The sequence below is a fragment of the Melozone crissalis genome, unplaced genomic scaffold (genome assembly GCF_028551555.1).
Source record: "Melozone crissalis strain CALT ecotype California unplaced genomic scaffold, PUWL_Pcris_2 ptg000068l_1, whole genome shotgun sequence".
NCBI lineage: Eukaryota > Metazoa > Chordata > Aves > Passeriformes > Passerellidae > Melozone > Melozone crissalis.
In genome coordinates, this window is record NW_026535846.1 from 3,544,380 (window position 1) to 3,564,335 (window position 19,956).

The window sequence follows — 19,956 nt, forward strand, 5'->3', positions numbered from 1 at the left end:
CTGTCATTCCCCTGAGCTGAGCCAGCTGGGGTGGACCCAGGGCTGGGCTGGGAGACCCTGGGGGCCAGGGGAGGCCGGGTGCGGGATGTCAGGGGGTGCAGGATGCCGGGGCGCTCGTTAACCCCTGCAGCACCGTGGGGCAGTGGGGAGGTGGGGGCCCTGCCAGGGCTGCCCTGTGCCATTGGCTGGCACTTTGTCACACCACAGGACGGGAAAGGCTCTGCCTACCCGTGGGAGGAAGGCTGAGCTCTGAAACCAGTGGTTGGGAGCGGGTGGCTGCAGTGAGCGGGTGTTGCCACAGCCTGTCCCCGTCTGCCTCTGTGCTCTGCAGGACCCCGAGGCCGTAGGGACGGGACAGAGGACGGGGAGAGGCAGCAAACAGGACTTCCAACACCATCACTGCTCCCCTTGAACACAGCTGGACTGAGGGTGCAATTAAAACAAATGTGGCACAGAACTCATTGCTGCAGGCCAAAGCTTCCCCAGGCAAGAGGGGCCAGGATGGCCAGACCATTTCCCACCACCCACCGTAGTGACCTGGCCAGTGCAAGCACAGCTGGATCCAGCTGCCCTTCCTGGAGCAGCTGTAAAATCCGAGAGGCTGGCAGCACTTGGGGGTCTGCTGTGTGTGCCCCTACAGGCTGCTGCAGTGCCTGTGTGTGCAAGGGATGTGTATGCACGTGGTAGAGGAGCCTGAACCTGTTTACACACACACAGAGGAAAAGTTATTAGACACACAGGGAAAGTCATCACACACAGACACTCACAGGGCACGTGCGTGTGCCCTTGCACTAGAGCACTTGCAGGGCTGCCTGCACAAGGCTGCTGTGGGGTCACCGTGTTGAGACAGAACAAGGAGGAGAAAGCCACTCAATAGTGATTTCAAGCCTGTAGCCTGTGTTTTGCTGTTTACCCAGCGTTTCCAGGGTGCCAACCACCCCCAGCCCTGTGACTCACACAGGGCTGGGACTGAGCCTCCCTCACAACAGCAGACACAAAACTGTGTGGAGCTGTGCTGCTGCAGCACAGGGTATGGCCAGCTAGCTGCTCCCCGGCCCCAGGCACTGCTGGCCCAAGGAGGGCTCTGGATGGCCCAGATGTGTCTCTAGAAAACCCCACGGGAGGATACTGCACCTTGCTCCACACATCCTGCCAGCCTGGGGCTCTGCACAAACACCTCCAGGCTTTAACCTGCAGTAGCCATTAACAGCCCCAGAGATGGAGGGTTTGCACATTTTTTTGCCCTCCCTCACATACCCCATGGGGTTGAATCAAAAGCTGGCCGTGCCCTAGAACAGGGTTGGGGGATTCCCCACCTCTGTCCAGCACTGTCCAATTCAGATGACCCATCCTCTTACTCTCGTATTTTGAGATTATATCTAATGTCTTGAGATAGCCCAAAATGGAAAAAAAAACTCAACCAAACAAAAAATATCAATGATGGCTGTGAGAACAAGAACACCAGAGGAAGAGCACAGCTGGGGGTACATACAGCTCCACACAGCCTGACAAGAGCCTCCTTTCTGCTTGTGCCCCCAAGTCGGCCCTGTACAGGTGAGACATGGGGAACAGAGAGCTGCAGGTTCACAACGCTTTTCCCTACCACACATCCAGCCCCTGGAAGGGGCTGTCTGCTCACATTTCCAAAAACCCATCTTGGCTCAGCCAGGGCCATCTAAGGGGAACTAAACCCCACTGCAAAGGTGGGGAGCTGCCAGGTTTTCCCAGCTGGGGAACAGCATCAGCCCAGTATCCTCACCAGTCCCATTCCAGCAATTCCCAGTCCCTTCCCCACTGCCACCACCCTCCTGCCCCTACCCAGCCACAGACACAGCTTGGGGCATGGGTATATATAAAAAGTAGAGTTTATTGCCATTTCTATCTAGATTTACACAACAGTGTCACCGCTTCTGACATCAAAAGCAATGTCCCGTCACATCCCAGAGAACGGGCCGGGGACAGAGGGGAGCCCAGGAACACGGGCTGGCTCCTCCACCCCGGTGGGTTAGAGCACAACCTGCCTTGTGGCTCTGCCCAGTGCTCAGTCCAGATCCTCCCAGCGCTGCCGCACGGTTCTGTCAGGTGGGATGCCAGAGAGGAGTGAATCTGCCCCCTCCTCAGTGCCACTCACAATAGCTGGCTGTCCACTGCCAGGTGCTCACCATCCCAGTCCGCCTTCGAATGCCCCAGATGTTGAGATGGGCACGGCTGACCCAGAGCGGGCACCCCACAGCCTCAGAGGCACCTCGTGCACATGTTTATACATACATACAGCTACAGAAGATGCCCAAACTAACAAAACAAGCTTTTTTCCTTGTAATCTCCACACTGCTGTGCGTTCAGCCACGGTCTACGCTGCAGCTGCCACCCCTGGTGCTGCTCAGTCTGGGTTGGGTTCCAGCAGGCTCCTGGGTGGCTCACGGGACACATCTGCTTTGCTCACTAAACATGGATTTCCCTCCAATGCCAGGCTTTGCCAGAAAGAGACACCCCCTGCAGAATGCAACCACGGCCTGGGGCCTGGCGTGCGCTCCTTCCAACCGCAGGTTACCGTCACGGTGCCAAAGACTGCCCACGCCTGCCGGGACAGGCACCCCAGATCTGCTCCTGGCACCTGGGGGGCGGCTGGATGGGGAGGGGGGGCCAGCTGCCCCTGTCTTCCTCGCACAAGAGCATCCTCATGACGGAGATGGCCACTGGCTCTGTGGGCTGGCCAGGGCTGCCCGAGGGGCACGGCGCAGTGCCAGGGCCTGGCAGTCCTTCGTGTGAGATGAAGGTGGAAACGATTTTGCAGGAGATTAAGTAGAAAGAGTTCTGTGGCTCTGCCCACCCCGAGGACAGAGCCACCTTACACCGCAGAGCCCCCGGAGTGCTGAGCCGGGGCAGCCACCCCGGGGCTCTGCTCCTCGGGGCACAGCACCTCTGCTGGGAGCCGCGACTGGAACTTCTCCAGCTGCTCAGGACTGGCCAGGGTCTTCAGGAGGCTGTTCTCACGCTCCAGCTGGGAGTTTTTCTCCAACAGTTCTTTGATTTGCTCTTTCAGAACCTCCACTTCCTCCCGCACTGCATACATTAGATGATTTTTCACGAGATCCTGCAAAAGGCCAAGGAAGAGACCAATTAATGGAGAGCTAATGCTCAGAGGGTTGATCCCTTCTGTTCCCAAGTGCTGGGACAAATGCCAAATGGTGCAGGAGCTTTTCTCAAGGACCATCCCTCCCCACCCCACTGCACTCTCGGAACCCTGGCCAGGGCTTGGTGCTCATCCAGCATAGCTCCCTCAGCCGCCATCTCTTTGGTCTCTCTGCATCCAGAGGCACTTTCCAGCCCCCTCACCTACTCCGGCATTCGGGGGGCCGAAGCTCCCGAGCACCCAGGGAACGGGAACCCGGCTCGGGCAAGCCCAGACCCCGAAAGTTCCCCTCCACGTCCGCCCTCGCTGCCGGCGCACTGCGGAGCCGCTGGAGCCAATGAGCTTCGCGGCGGTCGCAGACAAAGAGGAGCTCTGCCTGGCAGCGCCATGGGCAGTGGGACCCCCGTGGGCAGAGGGACCCCCACCCTGGGCCGAGCGCCCCCGGGAGCGGGAAGATCCCCCCCGTGCACAGCACCCGCGGGGTGACGGGGAAGGTGCGGGGAGGAAGGGGCAGAGCTGCAGCTCACCATCGCCTGCTCGATCTTGTTGTCAATGGCCACCACGCTGGCTCCGGAGGCGCTGGAAGAGAGCGAGAGGCCGAGGGTCAGCACCGAAATCCTCCCTTCCCCAGGGTCCGTGCATCCGCGACACCTCGCCCCCCACCAGCGGATCGGGGCGTCCTCCTCCCCAAGGGAATTCCTTAATTCAGGCACCGGTCGCGTACGTCCTTTGCTCCCGGAGTAGCGATGCCCTCCCACCTCATCCCCGGGGGTCGCAGCGGCACCCTCGGGCACCGGGACGCCCCTTCCCCCAGATCTCCGCGGCGAATGGCGGGGACGCAGGGCGCACCGGGGCCGCCCCTACCTGTTGTCGAGCTTCACGGAGACTACATCCCCCCCGAGCAGGGAGGAGAAGAAGGAGATGGAGAAGTTGTGGAGCTGGTAGACAGCCACCTCCATGGGGGACTGGTACATGCCGGTGCTCATAGCTGCGGGCGCAGTGACACACAGCCGCACAGACGGAGCAAAACGCACTGCCAGGGCCTCCCCGCCGCCCTCGCTTATATTGGCGGCGCCCGCCCTGCCGGGAGGGGCGAACACGGCGGAGACCGCCCGCCACCCGCAGCGCCGCGCCGGGGGCTGCGCCGGTACTGCCCCCTACTGCCCCCGTACTGCCCCCGGTACTGCCCCCGTACTGCCCCCGTACTGCCCCCGGTACTGCCCCCTACTGCCCCCTACTGCCCCCGGTACTGCCCCCGGTGCGGCACACTGCCCCTCAGTACTGCCGCCTCACCCCGGGTACTGCCCCCGGTACTGCCCCCTACTGCCCCCGTACTGCCCCCTACTGCCTCCGGTACTGCCCCCGGTACTGCCCCCTACTGCCCCCGTACTGCCCCCTACTGCCTCCGGTACTGCCCCCGGTACTGCCCCCTACTGCCCCCGTACTGCCCCCTACTGCCTCCGGTACTGCCCCCGGTACTGCCCCCTACTGCCCCCGTACTGCCCCCTACTGCCTCCGGTACTGCCCCCGGTACTGCCCCCGTACTGCCCCCGGTACTGCACACTGCTCCTCAGTACAGCCGCCTCACCCCGGGTACTGCCCCCGGTGCGGCACACTGCCCCTCAGTACTGCCCCCTCACCCCGGTACTGCCCCTCAGTTCTGCCCCCTCACCCCGGTACTGCCCCTCAGTACTGCACCTCTCTGCAGCCCCTCTGCCCCTTCCAGTTCAACCACAGCACAGCGCCGTCCCAGCGCCGGGACCCCGCGCTTCAGCGTCCCCCCCCGATCTGCACCCCCATTCCACACCCCTCATCTGTTGCAAGCAGAGTCCTGGGACCCCCGGCACCCCTCGTACAACCCCCCATAGCCCACAAGCCTCAGCATCCCGTTCCTGTGCTCCCGGGCACCCAGGATGGGGATTCAGTCGGGGGGACACATGCATCTGCTTGGGGGCCGGGAGAAGGGGTGAACCCGGTCTGCATTTGGAGATGCAGCCTGCAGGTCCCACGCAGTAAGGCCCCGTGACTGTGAAAGAGAGGCAGGAGGGAAAGGGGAGCCATGGGCATTCAAAACAGAACCCGGGTGGCAAAATAGAAACGTGAGAGAAAAACAGAAAGGGGCTGCTAAAAACCGGGGTGAATAAGAGAAACAGGTATGTAAAACAAACGGAAGCAGGAGGGACAAACAAGAGAAACGAGAGTAGAAAAACAACCCAGGCGTAAAAAACAACTCCAAGAGGAAAACTGAAAGCCTGCACGCAGAGAAAACCCGGGATGCAGAACCAACCCAGGGTATACAGAACACACCCTGAAGTTGCAGAACAACAGCTGCGGAGTGCAGAACAGTCCCCAGATACAGAACCAAGCAGAGGTACAAAACGAACTCGGGGTACACGGCAAAACAACCCCACAGTGCAGAGCCAAGCCTGTGTGCAGAACAAGAAATCTACGGTGCAACAGATTGACCTTGGTTGCACAACAAATTCGGGCTACAGAACACGCCCTGGGTGCAGAACAACAACTAAGGGGTGCAGAGCACACCTGGGGTCCAGAACAAAATCGGGCTCCGTAACAAACTCGGGAGCACCAAACACCACCGGCCCCGGGTGTCAGAACAGCCCGGGGTCACAGAACAGCGACCCGGGCCGGGGCAGCCGCGCGGAGTCCCGAGCGCTCCGGGCCCCGAGCGCGCCCTCGGCCCGGCGGCCCCGCCCAGCGTTGCATAACCGGGCTGCGGGAGGGCGCCCCCCGGCGGGCACGGCCGGCACTGCAGCGGCTGGGGCGGGCGGCTGCAGGCTGCGCCGAGCGGCGTCCCCGTGTGCGCGCCCTGCCGTCCCCGTGCGCGCGCCCTGCCCTGCCGTCCCCGTGCGCGCGCCCTGCCGTCCCCGTGCGCGCGCCCTGCCCTGCCGTCCCCGTGCGCGCGCCCTGCCGTCCCCGTGTGCGCGCCCTGCCGTCCCCGTGTGCGCGCCCTGCTGTCCCCGTGTGCGCGCTCCCCGCCGTCCCTGTGTGCGCGCCCTGCCGTCCCCGTGCGCGCGCCCTGCCCTGCCGTCCCCGTGCGCGCGCCCTGCCGTCCCCGTGCGCGCGCCCTGCCCTGCCGTCCCCGTGCGCGCGCCCTGCCGTCCCTGTGTGCGCGCCCTGCTGTCCCCGTGTGCGCGCTCCCCGCCGTCCCCGTGCGCGCGCCCCCCGCCGTCCCCGTGCGCGCGCCCTGCCGTCCTCGTGTGCGCGCCCTGCCGTCCCCGTGCGCGCGCCCTGCTGTCCCCGTGCGCGCGCACTGCCGTGTGCACGACGGGTCCTTCCCGCGTTCACAGACAGATTTATACATAGAGCAAGTGGGTTTCCTCCGAGAAGTGGAAGCAGCGCCCCTAAAACGCTCCCAGCACCCTAGGGGCTGGGGTGGCACTGCCCACCCCGTGCTGCCTCCACTGCCCTTGGCTGCCCACTTATCTCTGCCATCTGGATCTGGGGGGACTTTGCTCAGTGGCTGCCTGCTGCCCCTGACCCCGGGGCCTCATTCCCTGCTGGGCATGAGGAGGCTGGTGCTGGATGGCAGACCCCACACACGGCACAGTACCCAAGAAAGAGTTAGTGCTGGCTGGGCATGTGCACTCCAGGGATGCTGCAAAGGACACTCAGCACCCCGATCCAGGGGGCACTGAATATGGCTGGCACTTGGCTGTTGGGAGAGGCCAGGGAACCCTGACTTGTGGGTGTGCTGCTGTGCCCCTTCCTCGAGCAGGGAGGGAGAGCAGAGTGAAATTTCCCCATCAGAAAGGGAAACTGAGGCACAGCGCAGCACACCTGCTGCTGGGAGCAAGACCTAGCCAGGCAGCTCCCCACAAACCCCATCTCAGAGCAGAGTGAGGATGCTGTGCCATCTGTGAACTGCAGCCGGGGCATATGTGGGTGCCCTGGGACATGCGGGTTTGATGTGGGGATGTGAGAAAGCATTTTCTCCCTGGTGGGCCCATCTGGGACCTGGGAGAGGAATTATGCACATCCCCCTGTGTCAGCACTACTCCGGCCCCTGCAGAGCTGCTGTGCAGGGGCTGAGCAGGGTGCTGGCACTGAAGAGAGTAGGCAGGTGTCTGTCCCCCAAGCCCCGAGGCTGGCCTGTGCTCCTCCCCTCACCCACACCAGGCCCGGCTTACCAGTCCCTCCGTCTGAAGAGGCTCGGGGAGTACGGTGGCTGGAAGGCCATGCCCCCCTGACCCTGCTCCAGCCCCTCTGCTCCAGATGCTGGCTCTGCCTGTGGCTGCGTCCCCCCAGCTCGCAGTGGCAGAGGCAGCCTGGGTGCTGGCTGCATCCAGGGGCTCCAGCCACAGGGTAAACACGCTGGGAGATGACCTCAGCTGCACTCAATTGGCCCTTTCAAGGCCAATGGCCAGCGTGCCATCCCGAGCTGCGCGGGTGCCCCCCTCCCTGGGGAGATGAAAGGCCTCTGTGTGCACTTGTGCCCAGAGTGGCTGGTGGTGGGCTTGGGGGCAGCCCCTGGAACACAGATTTGTCCCCCCGCTGGGACAAGTCCAGACCACCCACACCAGGGGTCCTGTGAACTGAGTTTGCCACGGCAGCTCATGAAGCGTGCTGCTTTCACAGAGGAGAAGACAGGAGAGATGGGGAGAGCATTTTCTCCTACAGTTGTGCCACCTCCTGTCTTCTGCAGAGAGCTGCCAACAGCAGGGAGATGGGGTGGCTGGAGCCCAGCTGCCCCAGCCCTGGCAGCTGTGCCTCTGTCTCACACCTCCTGCAATATTGCCCCCCCGTCCTGGTTCAGCCTCCTTCCCAAAGGAAGCCCTAAATCATGAGTGGCAGGGACCGAGGGCTCCAGAACCAGCACACCAGAGCCTGCCTGGCGGTCCTTGTCTCACAGCTTCAAGCTCCAGGTCCCTGCCTGGTATCTTTCTGATGCAGCACTCAGGCACCAAGGACTGAGAAAAAACCCCAGATATTTCTGCAGCTACTGGAGGGCAGCTAGAAAATGCTTTGGGGGAGATTACTTCAGCTCTGCCACCTCCAATATTTTTCCCATGGAGCTGGGACTACTGCAAAAATAAACTGGACTAAGTCACCGATTTCCCTGCAGTCCTCCTGGGTCTTTCCAGCCAGCGCTGCTCAGGGCACGGGTTCCTCACTTAGGCTGGGCAGGATCTGTTTGCCTTCGAGAGGCCGCAGCAAGGGATGCCCTGGAGGCTGAAGAAGCAGAAGTTTCTTTCCTGGCATTCAGTTAAATGGGGGGATCCCTACGCAGGTGATCAGGCTGGGCAGGGGGCTGCAGCCCCCTCGCAGCCCCACACTCACGTGGGGGCTCCTGAGCGTGTAGTGGGGTGCACACAACCAGGGTGCACCTTGCAGCCCCTACAAGCAAGTGCTGCCTGCACATGTGCGTGCACACACAGCACAGCCACACGCCCACGTCCCCTGCGTGCACACGTGTGTCTGCAGCCCACACGAGCGTGTGCTCTGCACACAGGGGCACACCCTGCACATGCATGTGCACCTTAGTGCACCCTGCTTGCACACATGTGCGAGCACGTTAGTTTAGATCATCACCTGGAGCTGATGATCTTGAGGGTCTTTTCTGACCTGTGACTCTGTGACTCTGTGACACGCACTTTGTGCTGCTGCTCTGCGTGAAGATGCACGAGCGCTGCTGGCACCCCCTGCACACGCTGTCCTGACTAACAGCCGTGCCCAGCCCTGTCTGCACACCCTGCCAGGGGCACAGGGCACAGCGGGAGGGCACCCCCAGCGCTCAGGCGTCACCTGCAGCCCTGCTGCCACCTCCACAGTGCGAGCAGCAGCTCCCAGCTCTGCCGGATCCTGCTTGGTGCCAGCTCTCTCCAGGAGCTCCTCTGAGCTGCCCCAATGCCCCCACAGCAGCAGGGTCCTACACGGGGCTCCAGCTGCATCCCAAGTGCTGGGGGGGCCCTTTCCTAGCACAGGCTGCTAGCAGCCACCTCCTCTCCCATCACCTGCTCCTGCTTCTCCAAGCACAGCAGGGTGGGCAACACCCACCTTGCTCTTCCCAAGGAGCAGGTCACCATGGAGGTCCCAGTTACCCCATGGCACCGGTGATGGGCGCTTGGAGCAGGCTGGGCAAGAGGGGCCAGTGGTGGGAACTGCATCCCTGAGGCAGCAGCATGGCAGCTCCTGCATCTGCACACAGTGACAGGAGGGTCATCAGGCTGGGCCCGGCTCGTGCCTGTGGTTATTTTGGTAACAGTGACAGCAGCCGCAATACAGGGCAGTTGTGACACTAACTGTTGTGCTCTCTGGGGAAAAAAGCACCCACAGTTGTCACCAAGCAGTGAGGAGAGGTGGTGACACCAGCCAATGATGATATCACCCCAGCAGTGGCCCTGCAGGACACCCCAAAGCTGCCAGCAGCCCCTCAGCCCTTACACAGCCTGTGCCTCAGCCCAGAAGGTGCCAGCCCCGCTACTGGGTGACATAAAGTGACAATCCCCTCCCCAGCAATGGGACTTGGAGCTCTGCAGCCACCAGAGAGCTCCGCCAGGCTGGAGCAAGGGGTGACAGGGAGGAGGATGAGGGGATTATCTCTTGCTGCCTGGCATCCTGCACCTGCACAGTGCTGTGGGTCAGGGGACGTGCCCTCTCCTCACAGCCCCGGGGACAAGCTGTGCTTTTGTACTGAGCCCCGTGTGTTGGACCTGCTCCAGGCACTGCAGAGCCACACACCGAAGGATGCTCCTGTCCTGGTAGTGGCCAATGGAGCTGGAGGGGTGGCTGGGGCTTCAGGAGCAGCCCTGGCTCCTCAGACTTGGCTCTCCCCCTGCTCCAGGCTGTGCTCATGGCTCCGTGGCACTTTTCCTGGCTTGCTCTCTCCCAAGGACTCAGCTCAATGGGAGGAAGGCCCTTCAGAGGGTCTGAGGCGTGGGAAATGTTTATAGCCTGGCCTCAGAGACACTGGAGAGCAAACTGGGAAAGGCGCAGAGCCAAGGCTGCCCAGGCTGCTCTGCAGAGCCAGATCTCCTGCTCCAAGGGTCAGAGCAGAGTGGGAGAGGAAAAGCTACTGCTTGCAAACATAGCTAAGAAAACTCTGCCTGTCACAGCCCCAAATCGTGCAACTGTGGTGGTACCAGCCAAGGGGCTGGGAATGCCAGCACCAGGGCATCCCTACCATGCCCTGCAGGAACGGGGGGAGTGTGGCTGGGGACACTGGTGATGGCTGGGGCCTGTGGGTGCCTCTGGCAGGAAGGGCTGGCTGTGGGACAGGGCCAAGGAGCTCCAGGTCTTGTGCAGCAGCTCCATCCTGGTTCTGGGAAAGGAGAGGTAGTGCTAGGGGCTGCCCAGGGGCAAACAGGCAGCTGAGTCTGCCCTGGAATCCCAGGATCCTGAACAGCAACTGCCTGCCCTGTGGCACTGGCGTGGGACTTTTGTGCCAGTCCCAAGGCTGTGGGCCTAGCACTGCCAGAGCACACCGGTTGTCCAGATCTTGGTTTCCCCCTCCTGGGGATTCCCTGGCTGAGCTGCTCCCTGAGGCCTGGGACTACCCTCCAGCTCAGCTGGTGCCTCCTAGGAACTGTGTGAGACACGCAGAAGCCCCATGCAACCAGGAGCCCTGTGACATGGGGACCCAGGTCATGCCCATCAGAGCCTTGGAGGGGTCACAAATCCCCCAGCTCAGGGCACATGCTGCTCCAGAACAGCAGGTAACCCCTCCTGGGCACACCTGGACGTGCCTGGGCAAGGATGCACCCCCTGCCTGCAGAGCTGGTGCTGGTGGCCTTGCCTGGTCCCAGTCCTAAGCCAGGGCACACCAGAGTCACGTGCAGCCCATACAGAGGTGGTGGCCCCTGCCACGCTGGGGAAGCCCAGAGACGGTTTCAGTCAGGGAAGGCCAGAGGGAAGCTACCCTTGGGAAGGCTGGCAGGGAACATGTCCTCCTTCCCTTCGTGCCCAATGGAGGCAGAGTGAGCTCTGTGGCCACGGGCAGGGGACACAGGTGACCCAGCCCACCAGGCAGCAGGCATGGGTAGGGATTGCGGTGTGGAGACTCCTCCAACCTGTCAGGCTGGAGGCAGTGTGGGGTGGTGGAAGGAGCCCTGGTAGGCTCCTGTGTCCAGCTGTGGGGCTGACTGCTTCCTCTGATAAAGGTACTTGGCTGTACTCCCAGTTCTGTTTTTTTCTAGCACGCGAGTGCACACCCTCCAGCCAGCCTGCTGAGAGCTGCAATTTTTCTTTAACTTTGTCTCTAGACCCTCTTCTTCCTCCTGTGCCCCTAGCAGGAGGTGCCTCCCAGCAGCAGTGTGAGGAGGGGAGGTAGAGAGGACCCAGTTTCAGCCATGTTGGAAGCCAGAGAGAACCCAGTTCCCTTCTCACCATGTTGGAAGCCCCCAGAATCACAGCTTCCCCAGGCATGCTGGTATAGGAGAGGAAGAGGAAAAAAGGCTCATTGGGTTGTTACCAGCCCTGGATCCTGTGGCCAAACATCCTGCCTTGCTGGTGTTTGTCAACACCAGCCCCGTGCTGCTGCTGCCAAGCCAGTGCAGACACCCCGGTGGGTACCCTGCCAGGCACTGTGGGGCACCCTCGCACCTCACTGCTCCCCCCAAAGGGTCCCACAGCTGCCAAGTGCTGAGGTGAGAGTGCCAGGCATGGCACAGCCCAGTGAAAACCCTGCAGCTTTCTCTGAGCACCACGCCAGCTGTTGGGGCAGTGCAGCTAACCTCCACCATGCTACCGGCTCCCATGGACCAGGGATGCCCAGCCCCAGGGAGGATTGCAGGCTGAACCCTTGGCAGAGCTTTAATCCACAAATCTGTCTGCAGAGCAAAGTGTTTCACACCCAGGGGCCGGGCTGGAGTGCTGTCACTGAACTCAGTGTTATCGCTCCCTGCCTACCTGTGCCCTGCCCCGGCGCTCCTGCCAGCCACGGCTCTGAACTCAGACCTGTCCTTGCTTCTGAGCTTACTGGGTCATCCTGGAGAGCCCCAGCTGCATCACCTCCATGGCCTGGGTGCTCTTTTCGGGTCCACTTTCAGGGCAGTGGGGATAGAGCATAGGTGGCTGCAGCACTGAAGGCACCTCCCACAGCACGGGGGCTGGCAGTGCCCTCGCACCCCACAGCAGGCAGGCAGGGGCTGCCAGCCCGGGCTCTGCCCCCCAGCCCCTCCTTCAGCTCTGCAGGGATCCTCAGCCCAGAGAGGAACCCCAAAGCTGGGCCTCTGGCATCCTCCAAAACCAATCCCAGGCCCCTTTTCAGGCAGGAGCAGGCGCTCCAGAGCCCTGCTAGGTGCTGGCAGCTGCTGCCCTGCGGCGTGCAGGAGTGCCCGCTCACTAATTGGGAGGCAGCTCGTTATGTAATGAGGACGGAGGCAGGGGAGCTGCGGGAGCTGTGCAGCACACCCCACGCTACCCAAATCTGCTCTTCCAGCCCAGAATAAGCTCTGTCATGGAACCCCTCAAGCCCTTCTCTGGCCCCTTCCACAGGTGCTGGAGCCTGGCGCTCTCCTGCCTGGCCCAACGCTCGAGGGGAGCCCCAGCAGGAGCCCCAGCAGCCCCTCAATAGCCGAGGGACAGCTGGAGCCCAGCCCCGCAGAGCTGAGCAGGGGCTGGGGCAGAGCTCGGCTGGCACCCACAGCAGGTCAGGCAAGGACACGGAGGGCAGCACGGCTCCAGCAGAGACGGTTATTAATACCCTGCCTGGCCTTTGCGTGGAATCCCGGGCATTTCAAATCAGGACCTTCACTGAAACCCTGCCGTCACTGACATTTCAGAACAATAACAACGTGAAAGACAATCGGTTCCTGGCAGGATGTATACCTGTGGTGCTGCCGAGGCTCTCTGTGTGCCCAACCTCAGCAGCCAGCCATCACCTCGCTTGTGCCGACCCTTGGGAACGGCCTGAGAACACCCCCTGCCTCCAAACCACCCGGAGCAGTCCTGCTCCTTGTCACAGGCATATCACTGTGATGGTCTCACTAAAGGACGTGGAAATGTCTTGTCCTGCCCCATGGCATCCACCACCCTCTGCCAATCTGGACAGGGCTGCCATCCCCAGGGAATTGCAGGTGAGGCAAGGACTGATCCTGGAGTCTGAAGGGCCCAGAGTTTCTTCTCTGCCGCTACAGTTGTTCTGCAGCAAAAGCCCCCTCAAATATATATATAAAACGCAGCACACAGACAGAGGATGATGTCCTGTCCCAAAGCCAGCCACGCTCAGCACCTGGATAAATATAACTCAGAGCTCATTTGCAAAGCATCGGGATGGGTTGTAGCCTCTCTCGCCTCTCCAGCCCTCTTCCCCCAGCACACACCCTGGGGTAAAGTTGGAGATGATGACCTCAGGAGTCTTTGCCAACCTAATGGGTTCTGTGATTCTCTGCCCTCTACCAACAGGGCCTCAGTCCTTCCCAAGGGCAGGATCCACCTGGAGCCTCACTGGCCTTGGCAGTGCACGTAAAGCACACGGACCCATACATGGTCACGTCCCCTGGGCACACACACAGCTGCCAGGCTCTGACAACATATATCCCAAGCCTTTCCAAGCCCTTTGGTCCCATGCAGGTCACGATGCTTCCCCAAAATACAGAGTCAGCTTTAACCCTCTTTGTGCTGGGCAGTGGCCAAGGAGGTGGCGTCAGGTCCCAGCACAGACTGTCCCGGATCAGGCTGTGTCTCACCAGGAAAGGATAATGTGATGCTGGAGAGAGGGGGCATGATGCTGGGATCAGGGCAGAGCCCTGCAGCCTCCTTCAGCTCCAAGCTCTTCCTCATCTTTACAGTTCAAAGCTGGAAAAAATCCTGTCCAGCCTTTTCCCCATAGGGCCATGCTGTCATCCCTGCCTCACCTTGGGACAGCTACTTCTGCCTGTGCAGAGCCAAATGCCTGCCCTAGCAGATGGGTAGTGCTGGAGAATCCCCAGAGAACCAAGACGACAGGCTGCTGGGAAGCTGACGTTGGCATCACCAGACTGGCTCAGCTGTGCCAGCCCCCTTGGCCATAGCCTTGTGGTCAGGGGCAAATGATTCCCTCCCAAGGGGCTGGAGGGGCTGAGCGTGGCTCTCCTGTGCTCCAGAGAGTGCTGAGAATATCCTTCTGGAGGGAGCTGGGTCTTGCAGGAGCAGGCAGGGACAGGCATGGTGCATGGCATGGCACAGGCTGCTGCCAGCCCAGCGTGCTGTGGCACAGCCCCTGTGAGCCTGGTCTGCTGGGCCATGGGGTGGGGGTCCCAAGGTATTGAGACGCCCATGGTGGAGACCAAGCTGAGCCAGCTGCCTGCCTGGCATCTTCCCGAGGGTGGCAGCATTTGGGTATGCCAAAGTAAGCACCTCCCAGCAGTACAAGCTACTCCCCGCCACTGAAACAACATCTCCCCAGCACCTCAGTGGTGTGCAAGGCTTGCAACCAACACTGCAGGCCACAGGTGAGGCCATGTGCATCTCTGTCGTGTGGGAGCAGAGCAAAGAAAGCCCTGGTGCACGGCTCTGGAGGGCACGGGGACCCTCCTGGCCCCCTCCATGGCAGAGCTCAGAGCTGTCCCAGGGCCAGAAGAAGGAGAGTAGCGCAGCTTGGTCCTACACCCACACCTCTCTCATGCTCACTCATGGCCCCTCTCCCCATCAATGTGTCCTTGTTGCTTCAGCCCACTCGACCAGCTGGAATGCTTGCCCTGGCCCTGCCACCTCGGGATGCCCTTTATGCCCTGGCTGCTCTCCTCCTGCATTGCTGCTGCAAAGTGACACCCGACAGACAGGAACAAGTGGTGCTGTGACACAAATGCCATTCTGGTACTGCTGCCCTGGCGGCTCTTGCTTGCTGGCCTGCCCTTACATTGGGAAAGGCAGGGCTGCCCTTGCTTTGCCCAAATTCGTGCTTCCCCCACCCCTCACACAGAGCTTCCCTGCCTCCCCATGACTCCCATGGCTTGCCCAGGCCCGGGAGAAAGTCTCCTTCAGCTGCTTTCACAGCTCAGACCAAAGGATGGGTCACTGCCCAACCTGTTGGATTGGGCAGCAGCTCTGGCAGTGCCTACAGATGCTGTGGCTATGCAGAGGTGTCCCCTCACAGCCTGGAGCAGGATGGGCACAGGCTGTTGCCTAGGAGTGGCTGGTGTGTGCCTCCTCTTCCCACCCAGAGCCAGGCAGGTCCTGCCTGGATCACGGGCTAGCACACACCCAGGGGGCTGCTTCCCTGCAGGGCCAACCTCCTCCCACCCCCTGGCTCCCCTCAGCCACCTGGCCCAGGAAAAGGTGCCATGTGGTCATGGCCTGCTCCCCTGGCCTACACTCAGTTGGGCTTGTGTTTGGGTCTGGGATAACGTTGGCATTACAAAGGGATGGCAAAGAGGCATTACAGAGGGACAGCTTTCTGCCCACTTCACTGGCTCCTGCAGGGAGAAGGTGTGCCCAGCCAGGGTGGTGGCAGCTGCCCTCCCTGCACCTGGTGCTTCCATGGGAGCATGGCCCCTCAGCACTGCTGAGACTTCCCTGGAAGGCAGTTTGTGTGAGGACACGGTGGGGAGAAGCCCTTTCTGCACAGGATCCTGTGCACTCCTGAAACAGCAGGGCTTTCTGCAGGAGCATGAGCCCTGGAGGCAATTGGTCCAGACCATGCCTTCCTTGTGCATCCCTAACAATATCCCTGCTGTGAGCAAAGGGTATGGAGAGCCTGGCAGGGACCACGCAGCCAGAGAAACCCCCAGAGACAGGTTAGTCATGCTGAAATGCGTGTTGTCTGAGAAGCCCAGCACTGATCTGACCCTAACTGAGTTGTCTCCAGCCAGGCCCAGAGCCAGACTCAACTCTGGGTTTAGGATCTTGGGCATCCCATGCTGTCCTGGATGTCAGCTACATACGAGGATGTGTATCCACACATCTTTCCCCTCCTCCTGTGCTGCTGCAGGAGCACGTCAGCCAAAACCATGGGCACCGAATGGTTTGGGTTCCCTGGTGCCAGCAGCAGGGTGCCCTTATCAGGCATGTTATCGGGGTGTTCCTCTGGCACCCACAATCCTCCGCTGTGTATGCTATCTCCTCTTGGATGTGTTGGCTCATTCCCCAGAAGGAGAAAGTTCAGGCTGGAGCAAAACAACTGCAAACACAGGTGTGGGCACACCTAGCTCCAGTGCCCGGGGCCATGCACCCAGCTCCCCCGTGCTGTGCCACCTAGGGGTGGCAGGGGATCACCCAGGCAGCCTCTGCACCGAGGTGCCCGGACACCGGGCATGACAGAGGGACACAGCTTTGCACCACAGCACAGCACAGCCCGTGACAAACACAATGCATGGAGCTTCTTGGGACACATCACACAACAGGGCATGGAAGACAGGCAGCAAGGAATGCTAAGGCACACTGACAGCGAGAAATCCCTGTCCCTTGGCATCTCTGCCCACTCCCCGCCTCACCAGGAGCACCACAGGTGCTGCTCCAGCAGCGATGAGTTTGAAAGCAGCCTGCAGTGCCCGTATCAGTGGCCTCTGGCCCACAGGCACTGTCACCGACTGCCCCAGCAAGCCGTCCAGGTGCTCGGCCCTGACCCCAGCCCTGGTAGCCCGTGCTAGGGACAAGGTCTTGCTTCCCCCTTCACCCGCGGTGCCAACTTGCTGCAGCCTCCCGGGGAGGAGGGGAACCTCTCGCTCCTGTTCCTTCTCAGCGGGGCAGGTTCGCTGCTCCCCGTCCGGGCCAGGCACCAGCGCCTTGGCAGGTGTCCCAGCTCCTCCCTTCCCACCTGAGCGGCAGCTCGGCGTTATGTAAGTGCAGGAAGAGCAGGGCCGGCTCGAGGCAGCAGCTCTCGGCGTCAGACGCTGCCGGGCGAGGAGGCGGGAGCGCGCCGGGGCGGCTCACACGCGTGGGGCAGCCACGTGTGAGCCCACCCGCTGCCGCGCTGCCCGGGAGCGCGCCCACGCCGCGTGTGCGGGGAAGGGGATGCTGAGGTGTCTCTGAACGCCTGGGTGCCGCTCCCCGGGCGCAGCACCCACCCGTGGCGGAGCAGCGAGCCCCAGAGCCGCTGCCCGCCGTGCCAGCCAGGCAGACATCTGTACCCGAGGCACCGATGGGCCACAGGTCTCCTCAGGGTCGTGGATGTGTCCCACCTGCTGAAGACACTGGAAGTCTCGGGCACCTGCGGCACTACTGGCACAGCTCAGCTCTCTCGGGCTGAAGTGGGGAGCCCCAGACCCGCTAGCCCTCACACAGACTGCTCCCACACAGGGTGTCACCAGAGCCAGCCCCACACGGCGCCAGTGCAGGACCTGAGACAGCTCTGTCCACTCCTCCCCTCTGGGGCTCAGCTCATCAGGGCTGGGGAGCCTCCAGAGTGGCAGCCCCCAGGACCCCCGTTCAGCCTCCTCTGTTCTCACTGCTGGAGGAGGGAGCAGGGCAGACCCCGCAGTCCTGCCTCTTCAGTCTGCCGGGGGATGGATGGGAGCAGCCCCCAGCAGTTCAGCTGGGGGACACAGGCAGCCTGCCCAGAGCAACCCCGAGACCAGCTCGGGCAGGGCAGAGCCACTTTCCAGGCACGGGAAGCACCACTCCAGGCCAAACCTGTGTCCACTCCGGTGAGGGCCAGGGGAGCCGCTGAAAGGACAGGAGCTGGCATTGGGACTCGCAGACTCCCTACCCAGGCTCTCAGTGACACTCAAGATGGCTTTCGAGGCAGCACAGCTGCTTCCCAAGGAACCTGCTGCGCTCTCCACGCAGGATGGGGCCGATGCCTGTCTGTCGCTGGACACTATCCATGCCCCTGCGGGCACTGTCTGTGTGGACAGAGGTAGCCAGGGAGATGAGCACACGGTCCAGCGGCCAAGACACACAGCTGGGGGCTGTTGTCACTGCCCGGCACACACAGGGCACCACAAGACAGCCACGGCAGAGCAAAGCCACCCGGACCCGCACCCCGGGACGGGCTGGCACCACGCACGGACTCCGTGCCAGACGCGGCCTCTCCCCACCCAGATTCCACCGCCGCCGACACCCCCGGGCCCCGGGGTCACACGAGTCCCCTTCTCTTGCCAGCTCCGAGCCCGCTGCCCCGGGGCACCCGGCCCCCGGCAGCTCCCGGGCTCCTGGCGGTGACACCCACCTGTGGAAGAGGAGGAGGATGGAGAGCAGGGTCTGGTCGATATTCCTGTTGCAGATACCCTGGTTGAAGAGGTAGCAGGGGTCCCGCACGACGGGTTCCAGCGAGTCCTGGCGCATGATGGAGCTCAGCTTGTCGGTGTTGAGGTTCTGTCGGACCAGCTGCTCCCGCAGCTGCCGGAAGCTGCTCACGGTGGGGCTGCCCGGGTTGTTGTTCTCGCCCCCGGCCCCCTCCTCCAGCCCGCTCCGGTTGGCCAGATCCAGGCAGCAGCTGCAGCAGTCCAGCCCCACGGGCGACCGGCACTCCTCCGTGGGCGACGAGGACATCCCGGGGGGCCCCGTGCCTGGCCACGGCGGCGGCGCCGGGGCCGCTCCCGGGGCCGCGGAGGGCGAGCGGCTGCAGGACGTGCCCGGTGCCGAGCGCCGCGAGCGGCCCCCGCCCGCCCCGCTCCCGTTCTGCCCGCCCCGGCCCCGCCCCGCTCCCGTTCTGCCCGCCCCGGCCCCGCTCCGCCCCGGCCCCGCCCCAGCCCCGCTCCGCCCGCCCCGGCCCCGGCCCGGCCCCGCTCCGCCCCGGCCCCGCCCCAGCCCCGCCCCGCTCCCGTTCTGCCCGCCCCTCTCCCGTTCTGCCCGCCCTGGCCCCGGCCCGGCCCCGCTCCGCCCGCCCCGGCCCCGCCCCGGCCCCGCCCCGCCCCCGCTCCGCCCGCCCCGGTTCCTTCCCGGCCCCGCTCTGCCCCACCCCCGCTCCGCCCGGTCCCCGCTCCGCCCCGTCCCCGTTCCGCCCGCCCCGGTTCCGCCCCGGCCCGGCCCCGCGCATCCTGCCTCCGCTCCACTCCGCTCCTCGCCGCTCCGCCCCGGCCCCGCCGCTCTCCGCCCGCCCCGAGCCGCCGTTCCCCGGCAGCGCACCCACCCCGCGCCTGGGGCCGGGAAAAGCCGGCCAATTGTAACCTGAGGTGACGTGGGGTGACGAAGGGCCCGGTGCGCCTTTCCCGGTGGGGATCCTCGCCCCGCTCTGTTCTTTCCGGGGGTGGCGCGGGCGCTGAGGAGGCTTGCGCTGCCCGCGGCATCACTCCCTGAAGCATTGGTGCGGGCAGCCCGCATGGCCCCGGAGACGGGACAGGAAATAGGAAAAAGGGGATTAAAGGTCCCAGGATGGGAGGAAAAGCCAGGAAGGACCTGGCTTCACTGCTGGGAACGTCTGAGAGCTGCCTCTTCCGAAGCCAAGCCAGGCATGAATGGAACGCACGAAGCCTGGGGGCTGTGGATGTTGGGCACGTTGAGAGTCTCGGCAGATGCCTGGGGGTCGGGGATATGCGAGGGGAAAAGGGACTTCTAGGAGGAGGAGAAGTGGCTTCCTGGCACTGTTGCATCTCAGGGTGAACATTTCTGCCACCACTGAACCGCACTGGGGGCTAGTGAAGAGTGAAGAGTGATTGGAGCACATGGTGCTGTCCTGGTGGGGCTGGGGTATGGGACAACACCTCAGGGAGGTGGGGACCACTGGCCCAGGACCCTGGGAATGAGATCCGTGAAGGTCACAAGGTACTGGCTTTGAAGAAGTGCAGAGATGGGGTGAGAGGGAGGCCGCGAGGTTGGGCTGGTGGTCAGTGAGCCCCAGGGACCAGCCCAGGTAGCCCTCACCCTTGAGAGAGATGAGCAGCTGGGAGCAGGTGGGGAAGGGCTGGGCAAGGGTCCAAGGAAGCAGAGCTGCCAAGGGGAGGAGCAGGCAGGCTGGGGAAGCCCGCCAGGGGCAGGCAGGATGTAGGGACGGCAGGTGGGTCTGT

At 62.9% G+C, this 19,956-nt stretch overlaps 1 protein-coding gene across 2 annotated transcripts; it reads right to left on the minus strand.

Moving 5' to 3' along the window:
• Positions 1-1,847: 1,847 nt before the first annotated feature.
• Positions 1,848-18,571, minus strand: TSC22D3 (TSC22 domain family member 3). 2 transcript variants are annotated; one of them, XM_054289760.1, is made up of 3 exons: positions 18,180-18,571; positions 3,661-3,712; positions 1,848-3,094 (listed from the first exon to the last, which is right to left on the minus strand). In XM_054289760.1, the coding sequence occupies exons 1-3, from the start codon at positions 18,500-18,502 to the stop codon at positions 2,849-2,851; spliced, it is 621 nt and encodes a 206-aa protein (XP_054145735.1). In that variant the 5' UTR covers positions 18,503-18,571; the 3' UTR covers positions 1,848-2,848. The 2 variants fall into 2 exon arrangements, with proteins under 2 accessions (XP_054145735.1, XP_054145736.1); XM_054289761.1 differs by lacking the exon at positions 18,180-18,571 and adding an exon at positions 3,998-4,165.
• Between the last annotated feature and the right edge of the window lie 1,385 nt (positions 18,572-19,956).

What these genes read in the sequence shown, in the direction of transcription:
- TSC22D3 (XM_054289760.1), bottom strand. Translation starts at nt 18,502, where the DNA reads ATGTCCTCGTCGCCCACGGAGGAGTGCCGGTCGCCCGTGGGGCTGGAC. An exon ending in ATCCTCCTCCTCTTCCACAG is followed by an intron (nt 3,713 to 18,179) that starts GTGGGTGTCACC and finishes GCTCTCTTCCAG; the next exon opens with CGCCTCCGGAGCCAGCGTGG. An exon ending in ACAAGATCGAGCAGGCGATG is followed by an intron (nt 3,095 to 3,660) that starts GTGAGCTGCAGC and finishes GGCCTTTTGCAG; the next exon opens with GATCTCGTGAAAAATCATCT.